We start from the raw sequence: 16853 nt of genomic DNA on the forward strand, positions 1-16853 counted from the left end.
TTGTTCCAATGAAGAGGGCACAAATCCTGTGCCCCAGTGATAGATGTCCTCTCTATATAAATTAATAGGTTTTGTCCAAGCATGTGCAGAAGACTTCAGAACCTCCCTGGAGCGTTGTAGCAGGCTGCACAGCTTGGATTTCAGAAGATTGTGGACAGATCAGTATATAAGGCCAGGGGGGTGGGGAATCATATATACTTATACTTTATAGTCCAACACCAACCAAAACTCACTGGGGAGTTTTCTCACATTTCGAATCACCAGGACAGGTGAGTAAGAAATCTCCCCAGGATGCAAAGAGCCTACACATAAACCTGATAAAACCTTCTAACTCTTTCTACTCCGTCCAAAAATTGTGTTTATAGAATTAATTCATATACTACCATTTGTGTTTGTGTTTTTTTTTTATGAATGTTCCAGACCTTTAGTATCTTTTAAAGTTCAGGATTGCTGAGCTTGGAGCATGTAGGCTCTAAAAGTTCTTGTTAAATCTGAACTTTAATTCAAATATATTCTGCAATATCCACAAATATAACATTATTGTGAAGTCATACAAAACTTTATATTGTATAATAAAAATCATAATATTCAGACAGTTTTAGGCACGTCGTTGACTACCTGGCTGAATATTATAATTTTTTGATATAATATAACTTTTTGAATGACTTCACTATCTTTTCCTTTTCACGGTAGTCAGCTTAGAGATGTATTAATGGTCTTGGGTGTCAAATACGTGTCAATTATAACAAATCACACCGGAAGTTGCATCTAATGTGTTTCTATGGCACGGACTTAATCAATGCAATCAAACATAATTCCTGCATTACTTTTTTTTCAGATTTCATTGCAATAACTTCTGTTAAATGAAGTTGCAAGCTGCAGTGAAATCGGAGGTACAAACTGATCTGCAGCTTTGAAATTGCGCTGCTTCAAGTGAAGTAGTACGATTTCAAAGTTGCATTTTCTGTGAACCAGGGCTAATCGTGTAATCCTAATATATCATTTATTTTAACACTCCACCTAATATACCTCTGTAGCTTTTGGGTTTAAAAGAACTCAACTTTGGAAAGGAATGGATGTTACAAGGAAGTCTTTTTTTTTTTTTTATAGTGTCTACGTGATGCTTTCAGCTTGCAGTGTTTGTACACAATCCTGTCACATTACAGACGTCAAGATGTGGGAGAACACAACCTACTTTCTTGCAGATGCTGTATAGAGAACAATATATTTCCATAGCTGATCTTCCATGCAGGCCAGTCATCATGTGAATAGACATGTTCTAGACATAGAAAGTCATTATCCCATCTTGAGTCTGTAAAAAAGGAGGGCGCTGCCTATTATTATACTACAATTCCCCGGGTAAATAATGTGCTTAGTTACATTAATTACATTTTATATGATGTTGGCAGCTGAACCTTTTTTGCAGTGCTGTTATTCAGCTACTATAGCCTTTTCTTCCTGATCACTGTCAAAGGCAACCAGTAGTAAGTGTGACTTCCATATACATATACATTGTTTTTCTACACAAACCACAGCTTGTCATTAATATGAGATGGCAATTATACATTAGGTGTATTATTATCCTCTAAATACATGTTTAAATAAATGTTTGAGTTGCATTGTGACACTCAAGTGACAGTATACTGCAATTAAGCTGATAGTTGAAAGGAGAGCTGTACTTTCACCTCCAGTGGGCTTGGGGAATTTTAGGCTCATTTCACTGGGAAACAAAAGGGAGGATATGATTTAAATGTAATACATCAGCCTATAAGCCAGTTAGTTAATCTTGAGTGTGCAAGAGGTTAAAAAAATTATTTTGAATTGGGAGCATGTGAAAAAGTAAAAAAAATATATAGGTAAGTAATATAAGTATAGTAAGTAAATGAGACACGTGTGTGTGTATGTATATATGTGTGTGTATGTATGTGTGTATATATATATATGTGTGTATATGTGTATACACATACTGATTTAGTTTAATATTTATCAGCCTATAGTATGATTATAAAAACATTCATAACAAAGTAGTACTTAAGACTTAATGCTTCTTTTTGTTTTAAGTGTTACTAAACCCACAACAGTAAAATCAGTCTGTATATGCACTAAAGCATGCTTGTTATACTCACTCTGGAACCTGACAGGTTAATCGTCCGCATTGTGTGATGAGGATGTTTGATCAGTGCCAGTCAGTGAAAAAATAAACCCAGAGGTGATTAAATACCACCAAAATAAAGCTCTATCTGTCACAAAAAAAGATAAAAATTTCATATGGATACAGTGTTGCATGATCGCGCAATTGTCATTCAAAGTGCCACAGCGCTGAAAGCTGGAAATTAGCCTGGACAGGAAGGGGGTGTAAGTGTCCTGTAGGCTAAGTTCACCTTTTGCAAAAAATAATAAATACACATATATTTAAAATGGAATGTATTGTTTATTTTTTTGCATATGAGCCTGAAAATAAATGGCACAACTTTATGGACAGAGCCCTAAATATGGGTGTAATATTGTCCAAAATGTTGAGTTCGCGTTTACAAAATAAGGACAATATCACTTTAAAAAAAATTTAGATATTTTTTACCTTTATTTTTTTGTTTAATGAAAAAAGTACAAATAAGTGTAAGATTGTGGAATAGTATGACCTAGAGATGGTATATTAATAGATAGTACAATATAGTGTACAGGTCATGCAGGAAAAGTCTCACATGAAACAGCCATAACAACTGAGAAACTAGAAATGTCAAAAAAGAACAAATAAGATGTTTAATCTCTCAGTTACCTGAATACATTTTGTTGGCTGTCACTTAATTTGCAACACAGAGCACTTTAATGCTGGGTGATTTTATTTTGAATCCAATGAAAGATAAGAAATATTCAAAGGTATAATCTCTCCACCAACCCGATAAAGCTGAGAAAACCTCATGTGTTTTCTTGTCATGTCAGTACATTGTGTATGGAAGTAGACAGCCTAGGCACAGAATAGAAAGCCTGAATTCTGCCCCCTAGTGTTAACATTTTGGTGAAATGAGCAGAGCCTGAAGCGGTAACGGTTACGGTAGTTTGTGGTATGATCAAGCATCCTTAGAAATACGGTCTCCACCTCTGATATAGCCCATATGATCCTAGTTCACTTTGTAAATATACGATCATAAACAGTAGTACATTGCTCAGTTGTATGCCTGATGACGGTAGAAATAAAAGAAAGCAAAGGCAATAGGAATCCCTTATTAGAGATTGTCTGCTCTATAATAGGATACAGTAGTGTGAATAGTCTATTATATTTAAGCAAATTTCAGTATGCAAACCACATGCAGTACAGCTCTCTCCTGCATTGTATGCACATTTCATAATAAAGTGCTTCTTCAAACCTAAAGCCTAGTACACATGATGAGAAAATCAGGCATTTCATGCAAAATTATCTAAAGCAGTGTTTCTCCACCTTTTTTTTTTAGTCAAGGCACCCTTTAAAATTATGGCCAGTCCCGAGGCACCCTTTAAAACTATGGACCGCCCCGAGGCACCCTTTAAAATTATGGCCAGTCCCGAGGCATCCTTTAAAAGTATGGACAGTCCCGAGGCACCTTTAAAATTATGGCCAGTTCCGAGGCACCCTTTAAAATTATGGCTAGTTCCGAGGCACCCTTTAAAATTATGGACAGTCCCAAGGCACCCTTTAGAATTATGGACAGTCCCGAGGCACCCTTTAAAATTATGGACAGTCCTGAGGCACCCTTTAAAATTATGGGCAGTCCTGAGGCTCCCTTTAAAATTATGGACTGTCCTGAGGCACCCTTTAAAATTATGGACAGTCTTGAGGCACCCCATTCTAAAATGTGAAAAACTATTCTAACAGTTATATATAATGCAGCAACCTCCACACACATAGCACACCCAACATTAGAGGTGATTTATTCACCCTCAGTTTTTCTCCATCACTGAGCTAATGTGACCCCAGCACTGATGGAGAGGGGCAGGGGAGGGTAAAACTAGGATGCTGTGCAGGCAGCTGTCATCCTCCTTATCAATTGATGATGTCATTGGTTGTCGGGATGCCGCCGGCTAGAAGGTCGTAATGGTGCACAATGATAACCTGTGACTTTGTGTAACTAAAAGTTAGGCTTGTTCCACCCACTGGCTTGTATACAAGTTTTGGAAAATTTTTGGACATTCTGCCAAGGCACCCCTGAAGAAACCTCAAGGCACCCTGGTTGAGAGGCTGATCTAAAGGAACAAGCACAAAAAAATGTTCTCGGAAGATAACAGAACAAATTATTTTAGTTTTAATCAGTACAGTATTCATAAAAAATTGAGTAACCAAGACCCCCACATGCTCCGAAACTAAAGAATACCATACAATATATTACATCATCGTAGGAAGCTCTAATCTGTCTTACGAGTATTTTCGTAACTCTAGCAAAAGATTCATTCTTGATATGAGACTAACATCCAAAAAAAAAAAAAAATGGATGATCATTCGTCCGATATTCTCATTGTGTGTACTATGCATTAGGGAAGGTGGGGGGTGGGACTCTGTAGTCCAACAAGACTGAAAACACTGCTTGGGATCTCAGTGCAGCAAGGGCACTGTGTTGTCTGTTTCCTAAAGGCAGATAGCTCGCTGGAATTCACAAGTATATTTCTGTGTTAGCAGCATTTTTAAAGGAGCACAAGATGAGTGGAAATGTGCATGTACTTTAGCAATGTACTGAATTTTATTTTTTATTGTGCCCAGATATACACTTTCATAGACTATATTTAGTATTTTTTCCATTCTAATTGAATGTTGGGGAAAATTGAGCATCTGTGTAAATGTTTGTACTTGTGAAGTTATCGGACATGGACTTTAGAAGGACATTCAGGTGTGCAGAGGCCGTTTTCGGGCCTTTGAGCATAAATATCCATGTTGGAGTTTACCAAAGCACTCCTATTTAAATATATGGAGTGGGATGGAGTAAACCGTAGTAGTTGAACAAGGTTTTGACTTATTTGATGTTTCCTGATGAGACTAGTCATCCTTGTGTTTCTGCTAATGACTCAAAAATGGCTGCTGCCCCAGTCTATAACTGGCCTTCACAGCAAGGGGCCCACCGAAGGGTGACGCATATCAAACAACAAAAAAGAAAAATTCCAGGCTCAACTTGCCAGCCAGCCTGCAAACAAGTCGAATTAACCTTCCTAACAGCATGCGTTAACAACAGGGGTTTAGTTAGCACATATTTGCAAATACATGCATAAGCTACAGAGCCTCCTCATGGCACCCTGATGTTCTGTAATTCCTAATTCTACAAACTTTTGAGAGTGCCCATAGTAGAGGCACATGTATTTAATGGATAGACCAAGGGCAGGTGGACCTGAGGGAGCCCAACCCTCCATAAAGGTATAGGAGCTCATTGGACACCCAGCATGTAGCAAAATGGCAGCTAAGGTGTCCAGTGCGCCCCCTCACCAACAATTCAGCAGGACAAAAAATGGCCGCTGCCCCAATCTAAAACTGGCCTTCACAGCAAGGAGCCCACGGAAGGGCAACACATGTCAACTGTCCGCTAATGACCAAAGACTGAAAATTGTCAGCCAGTTTAGCCAAAGTTGTCTACAGCAGGCGACAGTCGTGTTTTTGGCCAGCTTTAGTTGATTTGACTCCTTTTTAGAATGGCATTTAACCATGGTATGTGAATAGTGGTGGTAATAATGATAATAATATCAGGGGTTTTTATTTAACATATTTTACTGACTTCATTGATCTTCTCTCTTTCCTAGGCCATAGGGAATGCAAAGACTACTAGAAATGATAACAGCAGTCGCTTTGGAAAGTACATAGAAATTGGATTTGATAAGAGGTTTCGGATTATTGGTGCTCACATGAGGACATATTTACTAGAGAAATCTCGTGTGGTTTTTCAAGTAAGTACACCTTTGGGACATTAAAGAAAGTGGCCTTGTCATAGCTTTGATTTTTATTTGTTTACAGTGCAATGCAAAGAATGACTCTAATAAGAATAAAGCTCTGTTGGCCTACTTACCAAAGTCAATATAAACATGTTGCCTGTATAGTAAATTCAGTTTAAGCCCAGTACAAACCAGCTAACTTTTGGTACATGTGTACCGCTCTCTGTTCAACAGAAGCCAGTCTAAAGACCAGATTCGTTTGAATGGTCTTGCTGAAGAACCAGCATTTGATCAGTGCTTTCAGCCAATGGCTGGAGAGCACTCTCATTCATTGATTCTTCCTGCAATTCAGTAACTGTCTGCCCATACAGCTGTACTGAGTGCCTGCAGGATCCTGGCATTGCTCCCACATTCTGCTTATCATGGGTGCAATGCCTTACAGTAGGGGTGTTCAACCTTTTGAAGAGCGAGGGCCACTTAAAGTAGGGCTCCCCCCCATTCATAGATACCTAGCTGCATCTGTCCCCCATCAGCTCTAAGGGTTAGACCTCGGCAATCACAATCGCTGAGTTCTCTTCGCTCTGAGCAGAGAGCAGTGACTTCTGTCTGCTCTGCCCCCCCCAGCTCTCACTGGAGCACTGGGCTGTGGAGGGGGTGGGAGCGGCTGGCTCAGGCTCTCAGCGGATCACTGAGAGGCTGACCCAGGTGTTGCTCCAGACTCTGGGGTGTATGTAGACTTTGAAGTCAAGATCTTTCCCCAGCCTGGACTGGCTGAGTGACTGCAAAACAAAGTGATTTGGTAATCAGTCACGGGCCCAATGAAATGATTCAGAATTTCGAATTTTTTATTTTGAATAGCATAATGAACTTTTTCCTCCTGCAGCCTCTGAATGCCAGCAGGAGGGAGTGGAGGAGAAGCCATCTTTTAACGGTTGCAGGAGGAAAATGGAGAGGATTGGTTCCCATATAAGCTCCTCCCACCACCCCTCCTGTCCAGTTATAAAAGAGAATGTGACAGAGAGGCCTCACAGGCCCCCTGTGGCATGGGGCAGAATCACCATTGTGTCCCCTGACACTACAACAGTGGTTTGGGGGGATGAGGGTGTGTAGTAAAAACACATTTCAACTATGGGGTTTTACTGCCCCCCCCAACCGCAAATATAAACAAGCCCTTATTGTCCTGAGCCCCCTCTAAGGCTGCTTTCACACTGATGTGCTGCAGTTTACCCATAACATAGGCGCAGCACAGTGCAGTTGCGGCTTTCCTGCAGGTTAGCTGCAATTTTCCATAGACTTCTATTATATCTTGTGGGTGCAGTGCACTTTCTGAAAGCGCACCAAACCTGTAGGATATAGTAGACATACACTTCTCTGGTTTGAGCTTGAGGGGCAATTCAGAGGGCTCTGAGGGCCACAGGTGGAGCATCCCAGCCTTACAGGCTGCAGAGTTAAAATAAATAAATAAATGCACATTTTATTAACCTGCAAGAATGTGCAATTAATATTTAAAAAAAATAGATGAACTTTGCCCTTAATATTACATCCTATCCCACACCGATAGGCATTGTCACTCTCACAGTAGGGCAGTAGTTAGAAATTCCAGAAGGAAGGGATCACGGGTAATTTATCATATATTTTATGCCCCTATGTCTGTTGAAGCTTTCTATAGAGCGTTCTTTTTAGTGAAATCCTGCCCATGGTAGGAAAGAAGTCCTGGCCATTGAGTAATAAAGAAGAATCTTCACTAGCACATGTCAAAGGATTCATTTCTCAAGGTAGGTCTGTGTTCTGCGACGGCTGGTATTGCCGACTTGCGCTGACTGTTGTGTTATCTGAATACAGGACGAGACTATCACTATACCAAGGTTCACTGTTGAAGATTTCTATTTTGTTATTATTGTATGTTGGCACCATTCACCTTGTGTGAGCTTGTAAGGGGTTGGACCGATGCAATAAAACTTCTCTTGTATGGATCGTTATTTGGCCTGTTCAGCAGGAACCAGACGAATGTTGATCCATGTATGGGCATCCTGATTGTACAGAAGTCAATCTATTAATCGATTTCTGTACAACCACCCTACTGTTTTTTTTCTGTATGATCAGTGCTGCCCTTATAGTCAGAAATACTACTACTGGGGAAGGCTCCCCGCAGTGAGAACATAGTAGCACAGCGGGAGTGATTCCCCCCATGCACCTCAAAATAGTGAATGGGGGAATCTTCATTTTTTTTTTAGTTCAATCCACCAGTTAAACAAAAAAAAATATGTATATTATATGGCCTGCCTTATGTTCTTGAGTAAGTCTCCCAAGATCAATCCTGACATTGTTCTTGGCTATGCCAGGTCCCACATTTACCAGAATGGCCACTTCTTGTCAGTACAAAGCTCAGTTTTGTGAGTTACACAAATGTAAATACAGGTTGATACGACCTCTGAAAGTTGAATTGGTCAGAGGCTACAAAAAATTTTCAAACTTTTTCAAAATTAAATGTTAAGCAGGGAAAGAAAATAGTACATAAAGTATTTTATACTTTTCTTTCAAAACAATTTGGTGGCGTGGTGCAAGACAGCATTTTGATACACTCACTTTAAAAATAAAGCTGATCCCAAAGCACAAGTATATCAAGGTATTGAGAACTCAGTGGTATGATGTTTCAAATTCTGCATCCAAGTGCTGATTCAGTCTGAATGTATTGCTTAGCACATGTACAGTTTCTTTATGAGATTTAATGCTTGCTAAGGCTGCTTCAAGCAAAATGCTAAATTCTACTTGTCAGCTTTTCACTAATCCATATATTGGTGCTTTATTTTTCTCTTTGTTATTACTTCTATTTTCAGGCAGATGAGGAGCGAAATTATCATATATTTTATCAACTGTGTGCATCAGCGTCATTACCGGAATTCAGCATTCTTAAACTGGGTATGTTTTTAATACTTAAAAATGGCACCTGCCTCAATTTATTACTAGCTTCTAGAGTAAGGTCCACATGAAAGGGCTTTGCACAGAACAAACAGAACAAATGTTTTTTAAGCACATTAACCACAGAGCCAGCACAAAAAATAAGATAATTGCATTAAATTAGACATTTTAGATGCACAGCATTTGCAGATATATGTAGAAGCCCCACTGCCAGGTCAAGGCCCCTTTGTAAAGTGCAGTCCTAAATCTTTTCTACAAAAGCCTCCATGTTGGAGCATACACTGATCAGCCATACGTTTATGACCACCCACTTAATGTTTAATCGGTCCCCATTTTGCTGCCAAAACAGCCTTGACCTGTTGAGGCATGGATGCCAATAGACCTCTGAAGGTATGCTGTGGTATTGGGGATCAAGCCATCTGCATCTGCACAGTATATACTATAGCAGTGGATAAATCAAGGACATGTATACCTGGAGGTAGCCATTCCTCCTTAACTACTTGCCAACCGCAGATAGCCAAATGACAGCTACATTGCGGCCAGCCAGTTCTGGGAGGGCGTCATATGACGTCCTCCCAGAACGCGCTCTCCTGCGCGCCCCCGGCGATCACGTGATGTGGTAAAAGGCCAATCACAACGGCCTTTTACCACGTGATCAGCCGTGTCCAATGACACGCTGATCACAGAGAAATGCAATTGCCGGTTCTCGGCTGCACTTTCCTCACGCTGCTGTTAGAGCAGGGATCAGCAGCGATCATCAGGGTACTGATTATCAGTGCCCTAAAGATTGGTGCCCAGCAGTGCCACCCACCCGTTCCGCCCACCTGTGCCCATCAGTGCGCCCACCTGTGCCCATCAGTGCACCCTCCTGTGTCCAGCAGTGCACCCACCTGTGCCACCCAGCAGTGCTACCTACCTTTGCCCAGCAGTGCCACCTACCTTTGCCCAGCAGTGCCACCCACTTGTGCCCACCAGTGCCACCCACCAGTGCCCATCAGTGCAGCCCAGCAGTGCTGCCAGTCAGTGCGACCAGTCAGCGCCCAGCAGTTGTGCCAGTCAATGCCTAGCAGTGCCGCCAGTCAGTGCCCAGCAGTGATGCCAGTCAGTGCCACCTATCAGTGTTGTCTATCAGTGCCGCTTATCCGTGACACCTCATTAGTGCCGCCTATCAGTGCCACCTCATTAGTGCCCATCAGTGCCGCCTATTAGTGCCCATCAGTGCTGCCTCATCAACGCACATCAGTGAAGGAGAAAAATTACCTGTTTGAAAAATTTTACAATAGAAACAAAGAAACTTTTTTTTTTTTTCTTCAAATTTTTTGCACTTTTTTTGTTTATAGCACAAAAAGTAAAGTGTCCAGCAGCAATTACCACCAAAAGAAAGCTCTATTTGTGAGAAAAAAATGATAAAAATTTCATATGGGTACAATCTTGCATGACAGCGCAATTGTCAATCAAAGTGCGACAGCGCTGAAAGCTGAAAATTGGCCTGGTAAAGAAGCGGGTATAAGTGCCTGGTAGGCAAGTGGTTAAAGTGGTAGTAAACTAATTTTTTAAATTTGTACCTACAGGTAAGCAAATAATAAAGCCTACCTATAGGTACAAGGACTATCTCCTAAACTTGCACCGTTTAGGAGATATTCTACAGCTCTGCATCTGGTGACGTCACCAGAGCATGCGCACTGAAAGAACAGCATACTGAGCATGCCATCCCTTAGAGCGCTGTGCCGCGATTGTGACTCCCATGCGCATGTGCTGGAGTGTCGACATTGCTTCTTTATTCATTTTCAAAGTTTGTGGTACTCAAGGGCAGTGGCATTCCCTTTTTTTTATATCAGCAGACTGAGGCTCTGAGATCACACAGTTGGTATACAGAGAGGTCAGTGATCTGAAACCGTTTATAACCAAATCCCCAATTCTGTATCTGAGCTTGAAAAAATGGTTTTGTGTGGAGCTGGATTTCATTTTTTTAACAATTTGTCTGACCTATATGAAATAAGGTATTAAATTTTGCTTTTAAAATGGTCTGAACTCCTACTCAGAAATTCCCTGATAGTAAATAGATATGTAGATATAGTTGAGATTCACTGTCATTGACCGTGGAGAATACATTCTTCTGAATTAGATACTGTGCTTCCTGCTACATTGCACCAATAGACTAGAAGTGTCAATATTTCCTGTGAAGTTTAAGGCCACAAACTAGTTGCTAGAAAAAAAGTAAAGCCAACAAGAACATTAACCACATGCCGCCCAGCCACTGTAGAAATAAGGCGGCAGGGCAGCACGGCTGGGCAAAATCACGTTTTAAAACGTGTGTTTGCAAAACAGGTAGGGGGCGCGCGCCCGCCCTACCTGTCCCGCCGATCACGGCCGCAGATGTCAGTCGCCGGGTCACAGCCGTTCGTTACCAGCTGTGTCCCGCCGATTAGCGGAAACCACTGACAGAGAGCAGGGCTGCAGTAGCTCTGCTTTCTGTCAGTTCCCTGTCAGCTCCTGACATGCTGAGCCGGAGAGAAGAGTCCCCGTGCAGTACACACCCCTGCCCCCTAGTAAAACACTCCCCTCACACAGTTAACCCTTTCAGTAAATAAAAAAAGTTAACCCCTTCCTCCCCACTGCCATTAGTACAGTGTCAGTGGGTTTTTTTTTTTTCTGCAATGATCACTGTAGTGGTGTCACTGGGGATGTCAGTGACTCCAAGTCAGTTCCCCCCCAGTGTCAGAATGTCCGCCGCAGTCCCACAGTCCCGCCATAAGTCGCTGATCGCTGCCATTATTAGTATAAAAAAAAATTAAAAATCCCAGTATCTTTCCCGCCATTTGTAAACGCTATAACTTTCACATAAACCAATTAATTTACACATATTGGGTTTTTTTTTGAGCAAAGACATGTCGCAGAATGCATTTTGGCCGAAATTTATGACGAAATTTGATTTTTAATTTTTTTTTTACTGGACATGTTTTATAGCAAAAAGTCCAAAATATTGTTTTTTTTTCTCAAAATTGTCAGCCTTTTTTTTTTTTTTATAGCGCAAAAAATAAAATATGCACAGGCGATCAAATTCTACCGAAAGAAAGCTCTATTTGTGTGAAAAAAAGGACATAAATTTAATTTATGTACCGTATTGCATGAGCGTGCAATTGTCCGTTAAACTAGCACAGTGCTGTATAGCAAACAAATGGCGTAAATTGCAGTATCTATACCATAGTTTGTAGACACTATAACAAAGCAATCAATATACACTTGGGATTTTTTTTTACCAAAAACATGTAGCAGAATACATTTTGGCCTTTGCATATTATTTGATGGACAGCAGCAGTAGCCTATGGCTCACTCTACTCTCAGTAAAGCCTGTGAATGCAGGAAAAGAAGAGACCGAGGCTGGCAGCAGGGAACGTGCTGATCGAGAGAGGTTACATGTAAGAGTTAGGGGGAGGCATAGACATTGGAAGGTTCTTTTGTTTTGTTTTTTTTACCTTAATACAGATAATGAATTATTGTAAAAAAAAAAAAAAAGTTTTGCCTGTAGATCCACTTTGTAGGCCACCACTGTGTTGGGATTTTGTATCCTGTTCTTGCTAGGAATGTCAAATAGGGGAAGCATGGATCATTTGGAATATTTTCCTTTAGATCTACATCTGTAAAACTGTTATCCAGATTGAGTTCCAGTTTTTGGCAAAGTGGAGTTGTTTTGATCAAGTAAATTAAATTGGACAGGTTATGTCCAGATGGACCTGAACATATGCAGAGTTGGTCTAGTGGAGTTTACTGTCCATCAAATAAAAAATTGATGAATCTTAAGCATGCAGTATGTTAATAAAGTTCATTTATCAAGTTTACTAGCCAGTTAGGATTTCTAATAAATAAAAAAAAAATCCTTCGCTCTGTGATTGTTATTAACTGCTGCAGAGATAGAGCCTATCATTGGATGGGCAGACTGAAAAGACTCAGACCAGACTGTTGAAGATGTGGCCAAGAAGTGCTGCTTAATGTTTGCCCATGGATTTATGTCTAAACCAGTCTATTCTTGTAGCCAAACAAATGGTAACATAAGATTTACTATGCAGTCCGATACTTTTGATGTTTTAGGAATTTCCCCCCCGATATTTTTCCCAAGATATGTTACAAAGCTTTGTCTCCCAGGGAGGATATTTAAAGTGGTAGTAAACCCTTACATATACCCAGTGAAGTGACTGGCCTCAGAGATGAAACAAATCATCCTACATAAGTTGTACCTGCAGTCTTTTCTCTACAGCCATTCAGAGTGCTGAATTTATAAAGCTTGTTTGAGAGTCAAAAAAAAAAGGGGGGAGAGCTGCAGTTACACACCGCAAATCTCAGTGAGGAGAGCTCTGAGAGTTGATTGGAGGGAAGAGACACACCCCCCTTCACACAGCTCAGAGGAACAGAGCTAAGGCTGTCAATCTGCTGGAGGTCTCTCCCATTACACCATTTTTCCCAATGGTGTCAGGAAAACTTGTCAGACGTGTCTCATGCTGATAGCAGAGGAACGAAGCAGCAGACAGAAATGACGCTTGGTGCTCTTAAAGTGTTACTAAACCCAGGACCCTGCATTCACTATATCTGATCTCTCACAGTACACAGAACTTGGAAATGCAATTATTTTAGTAAATATAAACTGCAAAATACCTTTTCTCATCAGCAGTTGGAGCAGTCTTGTGACTTATGTCAGTGTCCAGCAAAGCACTGCAAAGCACTGGTTAAAGCTTGTAGGAGGAGTTTTCCTTCTCCTCTTGGAGATGGGTGACCTCTGACCCTCTGGGCAGTGCTGATTTGTGCAATCTCCCAGGAAAAAACCCTCTCTAACAATACACACCAAACTGAGCATGTGCAGAGTTATTCCAAACCTCTGTTCTATGAGGAGATATTTAGGGGGCAATGGAAGAAGGGGAGGATCAGAGAAGTCAGTATCAAACATCCTTTTTACACAATGTGGAGAATTAATCCCACAGTGAGCATAACAATCATGCTTTACTGCATATACAGACTGATTTAGTAACACTTTAATTCAAGTACACACTATAGAGCCAAGGTGGGCAACCTTAACCGCTTCTCGACCGCCCTATAGCAGAACTACTGCTACAAGACGGCAGGGCTGCGCAAAATCACGTGTGTTTGGGCATATGTACAGTATGTATGTATGTATGTATGTGTGTGTGTGTATATATGTGTATATATGTGTATATATATATATATATATATATATATATAATACACACACACAAATACACACTACAGAGGAATAGGCTTCGTCCATATTTCCTGTCTAAGGTTTACATCCACTTTTAATATCAGCTTTTATTTATAAGAACTGGATAACATAAGTTCATATACACAGCAAATGGTGAAAAATGTGCTCTTTATGTTAATTACACAACTTTAGTAGTATTGGTGACAGTAACCCAACAAGAAATATAGAAAGGTCAGCACTCATTGGTCTACCTATACGCCTGTGCTAAAAGCTTATTTCTGATTGGTTCCTTTGGACGTCAACATTGTGCTTTACTGTATCTTTTGAATTAGCCAAAATGTATTAGTTTGAGGGCTTGTATGACAGTTTTTTTTCTCTGTTGAGGTTATTGTGACTTTAAAAATAAATTGAGTTACTATCTCTATGCATAGGGAGTGCCAACAGTTTCCATTACACAAAGCAAGGAAGAAGCCCAGTGATTGATGGAGTTGATGACGCAAAAGAACTAAGAAATACTCGGCAAGCCTGTGCACTATTAGGTAATGTACATTTTTATAGCTCTTACTTCATCTGACATGCTGCCTGTTTGTTTTTTTCTCGTGAGCTGTAAATTATGTTGAACTGTGCTGTATATTTGTTTGCAGGTATTGGTGACCAGTACCAGTTGGGAATCTTTAGAATTTTAGCTTCTATACTTCACTTGGGAAATGTGGAATTTAAATCTCGAGATGCAGACAGTTGTTCAATTACTGTAAGTCTACATTTCTGTGCATATATGTACCATATAATGGCAAAACAGTGTCGCTTTTCCAAATTAATCAACATCCTTGCTAAATGATTGCAGGAAGAAAGTTAAAGGATATACTCGCTCAAAGGATGAAGTATTCAGTATATAGTAATTTAAATGAAGGGACTCTGACTATTTATTATTATAATACAGGATTTATATAGCGCCAACAGTTTGCTCAGCGCTTAAACTAAAGACAATAGAATAGTAAAGCATTGTCACTTTTTTACTCATAAAAATTAAAAAAAAGGATGTATATGTTAGTAGTTATGGCTTTTCCCAAGCACAGATGCCATGAAATAGTGTAGATACTTCTAAAACCATATTGACGATATCGGTCTAATCATAGTCACATACTGTATATATGTAGAAACCTATTATGCTTTAATCTGCTCTACTTTTAATGATAGAGAGCGTTTTCCTCTCTCTCCCATGTGATACATCAGTAAAATCTCAAGCGCATGGCGGAGATTCCAGGATACTGGCAATTACTCTAGGAGAGCTGGACAGAGCTGTAGAAGGTCCTTAACCTATCAGCAGGACTGTTATCTGCTCCTTTGTGCAAGGAGGAACAGGATGAGCACTGCCAGAGCCCTACAAAATGACCTCCAGCAGGCCACTGGTGTGAATTTCTCAGACCAAACAATCAGAAACAGACTTCACGAGGGTAGCCTGAGGGCCCGACATCCTCTAGTGGGCCCTGTGCTCACTGCCCAGCACCATAGAGCTCGATTGGCATTTGCCATTTAACTCCAGAACTGACAAATCCGCCACTGGCGAACTGTGCTTTTCCCAGATGAGAGCAGGGTCACCCTGAGCACATGTGACAGAACTGAAAGAGTCTGGAGAAGTCATGGAGAACATTATGCTGCCTGTAACATCGTTCAGCATGACTGTTTTGGTGGTGGGTCAGTGATGGTCTGGGGAGGCATATCCATGGAGGGACACACAGACCTCTGCAGGCTAGACAATGGCACCCTGACTGCTGTTACCTATTGGGATGAAATCCTTGTACTCATTGTCAGACCCTACGCTGGTGCAGTGGGTCCTGGGTTCCTCCTGTGCACAATAATGCCAGGCCCCATGTGGCAAGAGTATGCAGCCAGTTCCTGGAGGATGAAAGAATTGATACCATTGAATGGCCCCCATGCTCGCCTGACCTAAATCTAATAAAACATGTTTCAGTCCATCAGACACCGCCAGGTTGCACTTCAGACTGTCCAGGAGCTCAGTGATGCCCTGGTCTAGATCTGGGAGGAAATACCCCAGGATACCATCTGTCGTCTCATTAGGAGCATGCCCCGACGTTGTCAGGCATGCAAACAAGCACGTGGGGGCCATACGAACTACTGAGTACCATTTTGAGTTGCTGCAATGAAATTTCAGGAACATAGACTACTTATATATCCTGCAGGTATGGTGCACTTTCTGAAACTGCACCAAAACGCCTGCATACAGGAATTTTGGCGCGAGTCCAGAAAGTGTATCAAACTCGCAGGGTATAATAGAAGTCTAAGGCTAAGAGCAGCAAACCTGAAGGAAAGCTGCAGGTACACTGCATTGCACCCATGGTGTGGGTAAACCGCAGCACATCAGTGTGAAAGCAGCCATATACTATTAAATCCAGTGTATTGCTTCACACTGACATGAAGATCTCTTCTTTTCTGCTGCTGGCACTACTCTGGAGACCACTAGCTGGGATAAGAGGTGGAGTGCAGTTGGTATCACTCCACATGGGACAGGAGCCAGCACTACAGAGGAGGCATCGACTTATGTGGCTTTTGCTCCCTACTACAGCTCCAACTTTACAAGTCCCTCTGCATTGCACTCTGATGCACTGGGATGGTGTGTCAGCAAACTCAGACAGCGATCTACCGTTTTACCTGGCCCTGATCTGCGGGTTGCTGACCCCCGTTATAGATATTTCATGTCTGAGGTTTAGAACCACTTTAAGGGTCTTTTCACACTGGTATTGTGTGCTCAGCAGGGGATCCGTGAACAGATCCCCTGCTAAATCACAGCCAGGATGGTATGGCAGTCACTTTTGTGGTA

At 41.1% G+C, this 16853-nt stretch overlaps 1 protein-coding gene across 4 annotated transcripts in view; it reads left to right on the forward strand.

Annotated features, from left to right (window-relative positions):
• LOC149442469 (unconventional myosin-Va) overlaps positions 1-16853 on the forward strand; it is a 242304-nt gene that overhangs the window by 133945 nt on the left and 91506 nt on the right. For all 4 annotated transcript variants that reach the window (XM_089656073.1, XM_089656074.1, XM_089656075.1 and 1 more), the window contains exons 6-9: positions 5755-5898; positions 8721-8802; positions 14446-14553; positions 14659-14765. In XM_089656073.1, coding sequence (XP_089512199.1) covers positions 5755-5898; positions 8721-8802; positions 14446-14553; positions 14659-14765 — 441 coding nt within the window. The remainder of the gene's footprint in view (positions 1-5754; positions 5899-8720; positions 8803-14445; positions 14554-14658; positions 14766-16853) is intronic.

This window comes from Staurois parvus, unplaced genomic scaffold (genome assembly GCF_062004578.1).
Source record: "Staurois parvus isolate SC_StPar_1 unplaced genomic scaffold, SC_StPar_1.0 ptg000885l, whole genome shotgun sequence".
Lineage (NCBI taxonomy): Eukaryota > Metazoa > Chordata > Amphibia > Anura > Ranidae > Staurois > Staurois parvus.